General features: G+C 35.7%; 1 protein-coding gene across 1 annotated transcript in view; it reads right to left on the minus strand.

Annotated features, from left to right (window-relative positions):
* Positions 1–13,764, minus strand: part of Malrd1 (MAM and LDL receptor class A domain containing 1) — a 602,817-nt gene that overhangs the window by 383,234 nt on the left and 205,819 nt on the right. The window contains exons 20-21 of the mRNA XM_076572692.1: positions 3,645–3,821; positions 405–567 (exon numbers count right to left, since the gene is read on the minus strand). Coding sequence (XP_076428807.1) covers positions 405–567; positions 3,645–3,821 — 340 coding nt within the window. The remainder of the gene's footprint in view (positions 1–404; positions 568–3,644; positions 3,822–13,764) is intronic.

Here is a 13,764-nt window from a genome sequence, read left to right on the forward strand (position 1 = left end):
TGTGCGTCTGTGATTCTATGTATGCACATGCGCATGTCTGCACATAGATGCTTGTATAAAACGGTGTATCTATGAAAGTCGGAGCACAGCTTGTGGGAATTGGTCTCTCTTTCCACCATTTGTGTCCTGGAGATTGGACTCAGGCCCTCATGGTTGTCAGCCAGTGCCTTTACTTACCCACTGAGGCATCTTGCCAGTCACATTTGCTTTTAGTGTTGTTTTTTTTTTTGTTTTGTGTTGTGTTGTGTTGTTTTGTTTTGTTTTTACTGGTATAGTGTGAAAGAATGCATTCAAACCTCTTGTTCATGGACACTACATTAACCTCTACAATAACACTGACCTGGGATGAGGTGAGTCAGAACAATATTTCTCAAGAAACACTTTGAAAATATGTAGCCACTTACTTTGTATGATCTACTGATGGTCTGTGGTTTTCTTCCCCATGATGAATACTGATCCCATTACCGAGTCCCCACCTGAATGTATTTGAATCATGGGGTGAATTTGCTGGCTTTGGCTGGTACCATTTACATAGGTCTCTCTCTTCAAATGTACAAACCTCCAGCACTTGAGTAAAACAGAACAAAGACAAGATGAGCTAATCACAATGAGCATGTCAGGAAGGGGAAACTTACACTCTGCAGTACTTTCTTATACTTGTTTTAAAATTCATACTACAAAGTGTGTGTGCATGTGTTTGTGTGTGTGTGTGTCTATGTGTGTCTGTGCATATGTGCATGTGTCTGTGTGTGTATATGTCTGTGTGTGTCTGTGTGTTTATGTGTCTATGTATTTGTGTGTATCTCTGTGTGTGTGTGTTCCTGTGGGTGCATGGCACATATCACCCTTGGGTGTTGGTTCTCAGATGCTGTTCAACTTACTTGCTTGAGACGGGATCTTGTATTTATCCTGCTATTTATCAATTAGATGAGGACAGCTGGTCAGCATGCCTCAGTGAATCTTAACTTTCCGATCTCTGGATCTCTTGGCTTACAAGACTAAGCTGTCACACCTGACTTTTATGTGGGTTCTGGGCATCAAACACAGGCTCTTATGCTGACTCAGCAAGCACTTTACCACTGAACCATCTCCCTAGTTCCCATACTGTAAGTTTTAAGCACTAATAAAATATTTAGGCAAATGTTTTATATAACCACAAGAAAAGTATTTAAAAATTGAGGTTCATTTTTATTTGAATCTCCATAGAAAGTAACATGTGGGAATGAATGCATATATTAACACTGTGCTCACTCTAGGAGGTGAGATGTTAATTAGCTCCTAGAGCATCTATTTCCCATCTCTTCACAGTTGGCATTTTTGCTGCATGAATGACCTTCAAGCTCTGACCTCTTGGCTCTTCTCTTTCCATGGTAATATCCTGCTTAACTTTGGCTTAATCCTGAAGATGTCAGTGTAAATTAAAAAGCATTTGATTTCAAAGCAATGTGGTTTACAATAACATTTATATTGGTCTTATTACCTTTAAAGATTTTAAGACTCTTGTAATGATTGCGTTCTGATGTAAAAAAAAATAATTAGAACTCCAATGAATTTCATGCAAAAATGCTTTCTAAATTCTCCCTCCCTCCTTTTTCTCTTCCTTCTCTTGCTAAATGTGTACATGTATCCATCTATGTTAAAATCACTATGGCTTGAGTAAAAACAGAATCAATTCAATGAGTTCTTATGTGTGCTATAGAAAACCTGACATCGAATCATTTTTCTGAATTCATTAACAGTCATGGTGTGCCACAGTTGAAAACCTTAAATATATAAGTTTATATATTTATTATCATGATAAGTATAATATAACCCTTTTCAAAATGTGCAGTGATACATGGCATTTGGGTGTTAAACTCTGATATTAATATTGGTTGTGTATATTTATCTTGTGAAGAGATTAAGACTCAATAATAGTTCTTTACATTGCTGAAATGCTAAGAACTGTTCACTTGTAAAATAATTCACATAAAACAGCAACCAACAATCATAGAATGTAGAGATTTACTATATGTCATGGTACCTACAGTTAACAATAATATATACCAATGAAAATATATTTAAATGGCAGGTGTCATGGTAAGTGGTCATAACAAAACTTTTAAAAATATATTAGAGATTCTGAACCTGTAAATTATAAATAAGTCCATTATAATAGTTCATCTTACAAAGATACAGACAATGAAGGCCATACAGTGTATTTGAAAATCTTAGGTATTCAAATCAAAGAGACTCTGTGACATCAAAAATGAGAAAATACTTATTATTACTTTTGAATAATCTGTTAGATATCATGTAATAAGAAATGGCAATACTAAACTGGCCAAGTTGAAGACTGCAGACTGTATTTATAAGAACATTCACTATGTGTAATAGGTTGGGTTCTTTTGCAAACCTTTAGAGCTGTTATTGCTCACATATATTTTGTTGCTTCCCATGAGGAAGTCCGGGTACCACATCTTCCATCTCAGTATCTTCCATTTGTGATACGTAATATACTATAAATCCCAGGACACCTTGAAGGAGTTACAGCCATCTCATTCATGACATGCACCAGCTTTGAATTGACGATGTGTAGTCTAGATTTGTGGGATAGCTACACATTAAGAATTTTTTCTAAGTTAAGTGAAAAAAATTTGCTTTCACTAAAATTCTTAAACCCTAAACTTCTTGACACACTAACAAAGATAGATGAGGATTTCACTATGCTTTGTGCCATTAGCATGTTTGTAATCCTTATTATGAAGACTCTTGACCAATACTGTAGTGTTGTAAATGTATATACCAGTCACTTAAAGCATACAAGGAAAAGATACTGCAAAGTATTTGTTCTGTCTGACTCTGTTTCACCTCCCAGGCATCCATTAATTTTGGTTCCTCCATCTGTATCTTTGGCTGTAAAGTTCAATTTTAAATTAAATACTCTGTTGCTGATCCATTTAAGAAGAGGCATGAATTGGCAGGTACCAATAAATGAGAACTGTATTTTACCAAGACATAGGAACACATCTCACATGTACAAAAATTACTCTTCTTGTGAACTCAACGTATTTTCTACTGTATGCTTTATTTTGTGTGCATTTGCCTAGGGAAAAATTTGAAATAGTTAATCTAATTCAAGTGTATTATAATGCCTCATTCCTAAATCCTTCTCACTTGATAGTATAGGAATACCTAAGGGAAGGATGGATGCAGAAGAGGTACAGTACAGTTCATGAAAACAGCAGGTTTATATCTAAAACATTCAATGAAGACATTTGCCTATTCAGATAAATAGAAAAATATATGTTAAATATTGTAGCATAATTTTTACATAAATAATTCTTACATGAATAAACTTCCATAAGACATTTTGAAAACTCTGTGACATAAGGCTATAAAATGCTGAGATTAGGCTAGCATGTATTTTTCTCTGTTTTGGATCTATCAACATTTTCATTATAGTACTCTTTATTTTTGTGTGCATTTTCCTGGGGGAAAAATCAAATAGTTAATCATTTAAGTGTATTATAGTGGCCCATTCCTAAATACTTCTCACTTGAATATATAGAAATACCTGGAGTGGGGGTAGATGCAGAAGAGGTATAATTCATAAAAACATAAGTTTTACATATAAAACATGCAGAAGTTAGAAATTCACCTACCACAAGATGACTCATCTGATTTGTCAGGGCAGTCATATCTGAAGTCACATTTCTGAATTTTTCCAACACAGTGACCGTTAGACCTACAGACAAATTCATCATCTGTACAGTTGTTTGGAGGCAAGGGCACTGGAACTGAAGTTTCTGGTGGACTTGGAATGTCCATTGGCAAATTACCTTGAGAAGAAATAACACAGAAGCATCATATAGCATGCCTTGTAGTTTTCTTATATGTTTTGCAAGCTTGGTATTTCTAATTATGTTATGCAATTTTATGAGGGATATTTGATAGTATTTATTGCTGTGTTAAAATCATTTCAGAACTTAAATTTTGGGACCTTGTCTTAGCAAAGGCAGAAAGCCTGAATATTTTTTAATCACAAAAGTAGGTGAAAGATTTGATAGATTTCAATGATTAAAAAGGAAAGGTGACTCAAATTCAAGTTAAAGCGAAATCCCATAAAACATCTTGGAAACTGAGTAGGAGCTGAGACAGTGGTAGGTGCTAGCATCTAGAGCCAGAGCCAATGTCTTAGTGGAACTTCAAGTATACTACACAAAACCAAAACCAAAAAATCTACACACAACTTTATTCTTTTACAGTCCCCATGAATCTTATCTTTGTTATTTCTGTCAGTTCAAACTTTCAGGACAGATCCCAACCAGAAGTCTTTTTTAAAAAGCTTTAAACAAGTAAGTTTCTATCTTCTTAAATTATAGAAACTAGAACGAATTTGTAGAAGTTTATTAATTTTGTATTAAGTTGTTTGATAAAACATCCTAGTGACAACTCTGTATCATGCAGTGGTAGATACAGCAAAGTCTAAAGCAAAATACGGTACAAAAGAAATTCCATTACGGGGCAATGACATCAAACGTGCATTGCATTAATTCCATAGGGTGCATTGATGATGTAAAGGATGACTCTGCATACCTGTCCATTTAACCTGCATCCACAGCACAATTCCCAAATTGTGGTGTATGGTAGACATGTTCACTATCGTAGGCAAGTAAAGGGATGAATGAGCAAATGAGTGGAAGAATGAACAAAAAATAGAATGCAGAAACAAATAAGTAAGTGGAATGTTTCACTGTTTATTAGAAAAACATGGGGGAAAACACATATAAGATATGGAAATTAAGAAAGAATTCTTGGCAAAGTGGGGCCCAAATTAACTCTTTGAGAATGATAAGTTCATCAATCCAATGAATGAAGGATAGAAAGTCTTTATAGGCAATTAAAGGATTATCTATGTGGTGGAAGATGGGTAGACTGGAATGTTTTGTTTCTCCTTGTTTTGAGTACTATGAAAGTTTGGCATGAGTACATTTTCAAATAGTAAGAATGTACACTGTTGAGTCACTAAGAATAGAAGTTGACAATAGTAGATACCAGTTGAAAAAGAGTCACTTGAGACAAAATTATGTCTGGAATAACTTCAATAAGCTGTGGAGAAATAACAAGGTAGGAAATTTCTATTTCAAGATGTATTCCTTCTTAGCATTGCTATAAAGGATGTACTGAAGCTGACTTTGACATGGAGGAAACCAAAGAGTCCCATGGTTTCTGCTATATGGGAAAGTAATAAACCAAAGCAAAGATGCTAGGGAACAGTAAACAAGAGCCTGATTTTTTTTACACAGCTAGGATCAACAGGACTGGGTGTTATGGATATTGTTGACATTTTCAGGAAAGCCTAACAACAGTACTTCATTTCACAGCTGAAGTTCTGAGACAACTAAGAATTATCTGAGTATATGGCAGATGTCAGAGTACAACCCCAAAGTTTTAGGTGTGAACTCAGTGCTGGAGAAAATTGTGCATATAAAAAGATAAGGTCCACAGTGAAAAACATGGAAACAAGAGCATCCCAAAGTTAAAACCTGTTCCTGGAAACATAACTACCCTGCATGAAAATATAGCCAGAAAGTACTGAGTAATCTTATGCTTCTTATCACAATTCACTTCCTAAAAGAAAAGAATAACTGGGGAGCCAGGAGCACACATTCACGTTCTCTTCACAAACTCACTGATCCATTGCTGCTGTTTCTCCAGGAAGTGTACATAAGAGTGGAGGAAGGGCAGGAATATTAGGCAGCTGAACTCAGGCTACATGTGAAGAGAGATGACAGTTAAAGGAATTGCATTCTAGCTTAATAGAGTAGAGATTAGCAATATCATTAATACTTGGGTGACTGTTAAGCTGTGAGCTAAAATATACAAGATATGTAAAGGAGAGGGAAAGGGTTTATAACGAAATATGAAGAATTTTCTCTCTCAAGACAGGAATTCAATATTAATGGATGAAGAAGAAAAGTTGTATCAGGCAGCAAGTTCAGCCTCCTGCAGATGGATATACCCGTGTCAACGTCACACAAAATTAGAGAAAAAAAAATTATCATCTACCGTTAAACATAGATGAACCCAGTATCATCGTAAAATTTGAGAAAAATAAAACAATAAAATGATTTTGTGTTTGAAATGTTGATTACTTTAAAGGGGTTAAAAGACAGTTTGAATCAAAAAGAACAGTCATGAAAAATTATTTTGAGGTAAAGTTAATGAGGATTGCTGTAGCATTCCTAACCCCCAAATTATTTGCAGTCTTGGTTTCTGTTGCCTCCAGGTAACTGTAGTCTGAAAACACTTAATAGAAAATTCCAGAAACAATCTGTAAGTTTTAAATTGCATATGATTCTGAAAAGCATGATGAAATCATGCATCATTTTATTTTGGACATGAATCACACTTTGTCCAGCCTATCCATACCATATAATCTATTTAGTCATGTTAGTAGCCATCTCAGTTATAAAACTCAGGTATCAAATTGACAATATCAATTACATCACAGTAGCACTTGTGTTCAGCTTCTCCAAGGTAAACACATAGAGCTATCCTTCAAAATGAAAATAACCAAGTTACTAACCTAATAATGAAAAATTAAAATGTATGCTTAAATTGCTAAGATCTATGCTGAGAACAAATTTTCTATTTTTGAAGTTATAATAAGGAAGGAAAAACCTGTTTAATTTTGCTGTCACATCCAAAATTGAAATAGTAATGATCGGAATGCATGATAATTGTTCAGTTAATATGGAAATGATATCAAATTTGCAAGGAGAAGAAATGAACAGAAAATGTGTTCCCACTGAAAACACCGTTATGTTATCAAGCACTAAACCTGACAAAAGGATTCTCTGAAGTGAAGGGAAACAAGCCCTTTTCTGTAAGAAAGAGATGGTTACACAGATTCAGGCATAGGTGTGGACTGATACCCTGCAAATCACTGGAGAGGCTATGCTTGCCAATAGAGAAGCTGCTGACACATTTGTGGCTGAGATGACGAAGTTGATTATAGAGAAAGAATAAACCCAAAGCGATTTCTCAACTTTGATAAACTCATGCTTTTTAGAATCTTTCTAATAGGTCTATGTTGATAGGGTGCAAAGGAAGGACTTAGACATAACACACAGGAGAAATGACCTTGCTATACTGTGGCAACAGTGAAAGATACATAGTTAAACCAGAAGAGTGTGGAGTGAAGAGCCCACATGTTCTCAAACAAAAAATGAGAGTCATCTGCCAAGATCCTGACTACATTATTAGAAATCATGGTGACAGCCATTTCATTTATGGAAAGGTTCCACTAAGATCCTATTCCAAAAGTGGAATGCTATTTGAAACAAGAAGGAATGGAATTGAAAACTTTATTAGATAATGTATCTGGCTATCCAGAATCTACTGGCCATGAAAATATAAAGGAACCAGTAGCTGACCATTCAAATCACAAGCAGGTGTAATAGGAGTTTTCAAAGATATTTAAAAAAAACATACAAACATGTTAAATGAAGACTAGAAAGTGTGTGTAGCATCGTTTGCAGATGAAGACGAAGACCCTCTGCATCACTTAGATGAATTAAAAAGAAAGAGATGGGGCTGGAAAGAGAGCTTATGTGTAATGTGCTTACACAGGCTTGAAGACCAGAGTTCAATTCCCCAGAACCTTCATTTTAAAATGCCTGACATGGCAGTGTTTGCCTGGGATTCCAGAATTGGACAGGTAGAGACAGACCAATTCCTTCCCTGGGGCCCATTAGCCAGCTAGTTTAGCTGTACTGGTGAACTCTAGGTTCAGCGATGGACCCTGTTTCCAAAGATAAGGTAGTGGGTGATTGGGAAAGAAACATGACACTGATATCTGGGCTCCATGTACATAGGTACACATACATGTGCACATACACAATCAAACAAGTATGAATAAATGAAAAACAGTAACTTCTGACAGCCCTGCTCTTCCAAAGCCTGTGAAAAACAAACAAAAAAGAAAGAAATTTTTTCAACTATATAGATCTGAGACGTCAGTCATCTAAGCTTGGCATACAATAGCTATCAGCTGAGGCTCAGTGACCCAGGATCACTGGAAACAGATGCAAGTCAGCAAATGACAGTGTCCTAGTGATCACATCTTTCACTTCCTCCCATATCCATTGTGTCATCCATATTGTCACAAGAGGAGGGTTAGTACAGTATCATAGGTGTTTTGAAGGGGGAAAAATGCTATAATTTTCATATAACCATGTAATATACTGTTAAATTTTTCTATTTTAAGTTATTAATCTCTTCCCATACCCAATTTATAAATTAAAATTAATCTTGGATACAAGTAACATTATACAGAATGAGTAGGCTGTATTTTCATATATATATGTATGTGTATATACAATATTACATATACATATGTGTATATATATAAACAATAAGAAAGAAACCATGAATTTGACAGAGAACATAGGGGTATATGGAGGTTTGAAAGGTTTATACATAAGGGGTATAAGGAGAAAGGGGAAGAAGTAAATTATGTAATTATATTATTTTTTTTTTTTTTTTTTTTTTTGGTTTTTCGAGACAGGGTTTCTCTGTGTAGCTTTGCGCCTTTCCTGGAACTCACTTGGTAGCCCAGGCTGGCCTCGAACTCACAGAGATCCGCCTGGCTCTGCCTCCCGAGTGCTGGGATTAAAGGCGTGCGCCACCACCGCCCGGCCTTGTAATTATATTATAATCTCAAAAATAAAATAAAATGTATCATAGGTATATAGCATATCAGAAAATGTCGTGTAAATCTGTATTACCTATGTTCATACTTATATCATTATATCTATCTGTAGCATGAATCTTAAAAAGTTCTTATTAATAAGAACTTTTTTGGGGGGAATACAATACCACATCTATCTATATCAGTTGGTTTGCTTCTCTGCTGTTGTTATAAACACCATGATTATGAGCAACTTGGTAAAGAAAGAGTTTATTGGTTACAGGTTCCTACCCATTGTCAGGGGAAGTCAAGACAGAAATCTGGATCCAGGAACTGAAGCAGAGGCTATAGATGAATGATGCTTACTGGCTTGCTTCCTCTGACTTGCTCAGTTAACGTCTCTGTAGAATTCAGGACCACCTATTCAGGGGTGGCACCACCCACAGAGGACTGGACCCTCTCATATCAATCATCAATCAAGAAAATCTGCCATAGGCATGCCCAGTACCCAGACTGGTGGAGTCAATTTAACAATAGAAGTTCCCACTTCCTAAGTGATAGTTTGTGTCAAGTTGAAAAAAAATTAACCAGCACACTCTATGTAATTATCTGTCTCTCTATGTGATTCAATATTTCCTGAAGTTTCAGGCATTCACTGAGACCCTGGAACAGATTACTTGTGGGTATGGAGAGATTGCTGTGGTATATGAAATAATTTACTGAATGTTACAAAGCATTTCATGCCCAGATTGATTTCATATGCTTCACTGGAATATCAAGGAAAATTCTTTTGTAGATCATCCTCCTAAAGTATTTAAAACAAACTCCAACCTGAAATGAATTTAACCATGAAATGGGTCATGACCTTCCTGAGAATGTTTCATTCCTGCAGTTTTGTTGAAAACACAATACAATTAAAATTCATGGAGGAAGAGACATTGAAAATTCTGAGTTGTATATTCTGTATCAAGAATGTTATCCATAAGGCAACATACTTGGTTAGGGTCCTATCAGCATTTGCCTTCATTTAAATCAGGATGTGATGGCATGATCCTATTCTCTAGTACATGATGGTCCACATGCTAGATAATATGGCTTTATTTTAGGACCTAGGCTGTGGAGCTGATTACCACAGACATCCATATCATTTACTCTTTTAATGTGCTGTAAGATCTACTCTAGGCATCCATTTGAAAATATGTTAATTTCAAGAGAGACCCTTAATTTGTGTTCCAAACTCAGGATATCCTAGAAGAATAAAAGCTTAGATGGCAGTGGGTCATAAATGCTTTCTTTTTCTTAGCATAGCTTTGCATTATACATACTTATAGGAAACTATTTACAATTATTCATCTTGGATTCATATATAGAAGCTAAATTTAAACTCAAACAAACTATCCTTTACTACATTAGTATTTGCTATAGAATGTACATCTAACCATTGCTTTTGGTTTACTAATATTACGGGTATTTCATGGCAAGACAGAAGCACAATGGGTTAAGTGTCATGCTATGAAATTTGTACAAGTTCAGAGATTTAGAAACTCCAGATATAAAAGACTACAATGTAGTTGCTTCAACTTGAATGGCATCCTCATTTTTTCTCTTTTTCAAAATTATTTTTAATAATGAACCATTTTAAACATTAAAATATGTTAAGAAAATAATATAAAATATGCATCACCCCACAAACAACACTAAAGGAATAGTTACTAAATAATAGCTTCAGATCTTTATGCTCAGAGAAAAGGAGAAAGACAAGGAGGGAAAGAGGAAGAAGAATCAGGGAGGGAGAGACACAGGAAAACCCATATCCTATTTTTATATCTGCTCCTTCCGAAATGCCTCCAAGGAAACCACACATCCACATACAAATCATAGTTTTTATGAGTAGAGGTATGAAGTATTTGGCCCTTTGTGACTACCTAGAACAGTTTAACACAATGTCATTGAGTTTCATCTTCTGTCTGAGGAAGGTTGTTATAAAACAATATCATGGTCTGCGGGCATAAACAACCACCATTTAACTGTCAGTTCAGGAGGATGGGGAATTCAAGATCATGGTGTCAATAGATTAGAATCTAGAAAGAACTAACTTCCTGGTTTACATATGAACACTTTCTCTTTGTGTCCTCATGGATGAAAAGAAATAGCCAACTCCCTTTTGTCTTTTCATAGAGGTGCTGTGCGTTCTTGTAGATTTTTACATTCTAATTATCACCCAAAAGTCCCACATTTTTTATGTCATCACTCTAAAGATGGTTATGGCTTCAGTGTGAAATGTCCTCACAGGCTCACATCTCTGAACTTTTATTCCTTGTTTGATTGACGATGCCATATTGGAAGATCGTAGAACCTTCGAGATGCATGGTGTAGCTGGCAGAGGTGGCCCAGTCAATGGCAGCAAGCCTTGTAGGGCAAATGCACTTATGCCCCAGCAGAGTTTCAGTGCTTCCTGGCCAGTGCCATGAAAGAAGCTGCGGCTACAACCTTCTGACACCAGAGATGGACTGATTGCAGGCATGGTGTGTCAACTAAACTGTGAACTCCAATAAACCCTCCCTTGCTTAGGTGGTTTTTAACAATAGAAGTTCCCACTTCCTAAGTGATAGTTTGTGTCAAGTTGAAAAAAAAATTAACCAGCACACTCTATGTAATTATCTGTCTCTCTATGTGATTCAATATTTCCTGAGGTTTCAGGCATTCACTGAGACCCTGGAACATACTACTTGTGGGTATGGAGAGATTGCTGTGGTATTTTAATCACAATGAGAAGTAATTAGTATAGAAAACTAGTAATAACGTGATTTCTTATTTTCACTTTTATGTATGTGTAGATGTGTGTACTGGCTGGTGATGATTTAGGTCATAAAATTAGAAGAGGCAAAGAAGATGGAGAAAGACATCCTGAGGAAGGTTTGGAGTAGAAACAAGAGTAACAGAATGCATGTGAAGAAAGAGTGGAGTGGGCCACTCTCTGACAGAAGGCATCTTGATTACTTCAGATTTTTATCAATTATGAATAAATTTTCAACTATCCATGTATAGTTCTTATATGCATATAAATATTCTTTTTGGTAAATGCTGTTTTATTAGGGTTTTATTAGTGAATCTGTGGTAGAGATATTTTCTTTTATGAGAAAATCCAAACAGCTACCAAATGGTCATACTATTTGATATTCTCACTGTAAGAATGAGAATATCTGTTTATCTGCATCCTTTCTGGTATGCGATATCATTTGTTTTTGATTTTGAATAGTCTAAAATCTGTGTGGTATACATCAATATTCTGATTTGCAATTCCCTAATGATGTATGATAAACATATTTTCATTTGCATATTTGTCCCATTTATAACTGTGAGGAAGGATCTGTTGAGATCTCTTGTTTATTTTAAAAATTTAACTGTTTTTATTAGCATATATTAATTATAAAAATAGGTTTCTTTATGACATGTTAATACACATACGTATTTTTCGACCATTGCCCCCTTCCTCCTCACTAATTTAAAGTGAGAGTTTCATTACCTACCTAATCCTGAGATATGAAAGTTCCCTGGATGTTTTCAATAACACTCCTTTATCACAAATGCCTTTCCCAACATGTAATTTATTTTATTTTTCATTCTTCAGTATCTTTCAAAGATAAAGAGGTTTTAATTCTAATAAAATCTAGGTAAGTAATACATTATTTAACAGTTCATGCCTTTTGTTACTGTACTTAAAATTATCTTTAAATCCAATGTCCTTCAGATTTTATTTCATCTTCTATGAGTTTTGTAGTTCAGCGACTTTTACATGTAGGTTTTCAATCCATTTCGAGTTAATTTTCTGTGAAGGACGTATATCTATGTGGAGGCTTGGTGTTCTGTTTTGCACAGGTCCTTTGAAAAAAGAGGGTCACTCCAGAGTGTAATTTTAGGTTTAGCAAAAATAGCAGGGGGAATCAGCTCCGATGGACTAGCCTTTCCTGACTTTGCAAAAGCCTCCCTTTATTGTTACACAAATAATGCCCCTAGCAAGTCAATCTGGACATACCAAAACCTCTTATTTGGATTGTTTGAAGGAACCATTTGCCTAAGCATTTCTCATCCAGAAGACCTCCTGGTTTGCCAGGTTCTCTTAAGATTAAGTTTTGCAAAGGCTCTAAAATTCCTTCAGGAAAAACTCAGATAAGATTCACCAACTTTAAACAAAAGGTATCAATCACTGACTTTAAACAAAAGGTAACAAATCACTGTCTTTAAACAAAAGATAGTTCAAAACCTAGGTGCACTGCATCAAGCCAGATGAGAGGGCTCTGTGGAGTCTCTCACTGCAGAGACTCAATCTTTCACATGAGATGTTCACTGATTCCAAGCAACAGAATTTGTGTGAAGAGAGATTTTCCTCCATATTTCATTTATTTACAGCTCTCTATTCTATATTGTTTATTCTTTGTTCTTTCACTGGCACCAGCTAGTCTTGAACACTGCTGTTCAATGGTATATCTTCAAGTTCAGTCATGTCCATTCTCTGCTTCGTTCTTTAGTCTCATTTGGGAGGAGACCTTTGTCCTGAGTAATGTCAACATAGAGTTCTCACATAGATTACAGCAATCTTGTCTTCCCTTCTTCTCTTTATAAGGCTATGAATCCCATCTGCAGTCCTGCCTTATGGGTTAATTTAATCTGAACTGTATCCCCAAGGTCTCATCTCTAAATAACATCAGACAGGGGATGAGGATTTCAGTCTACTAATTTATAATGGACACAAGCACTCAGTTCATTGAAAATTTTATGATTTTGTGTTTTGAACTATAACTGCGAAGAATAAGTCTAAATTGGTAGTAAAAATAGGTTTGTTTCTTTAAAGAAATAAACAGACACAATAGGAGATTCTCAGCTGAAACAAAAATTGCAGAGGCATCATACAAATGGCTGTTTTCCAACCCCACCGCGAAGCAGAGATTAGTTTGGTTTGATCTGATCTTCTTCCGCATCGCTAAGCCACGGGGAAACCAAACCACCTGCACATCTGTCATGTGGAAGATTTCCTAAATTGATGGCTCAGGCTCCAGATGGACTCAGTGTTCTAACTCCTTGCTCTG

Source organism: Peromyscus maniculatus, chromosome 5 (genome assembly GCF_049852395.1).
Source record: "Peromyscus maniculatus bairdii isolate BWxNUB_F1_BW_parent chromosome 5, HU_Pman_BW_mat_3.1, whole genome shotgun sequence".
In the NCBI taxonomy this organism is placed as follows: domain Eukaryota; kingdom Metazoa; phylum Chordata; class Mammalia; order Rodentia; family Cricetidae; genus Peromyscus; species Peromyscus maniculatus.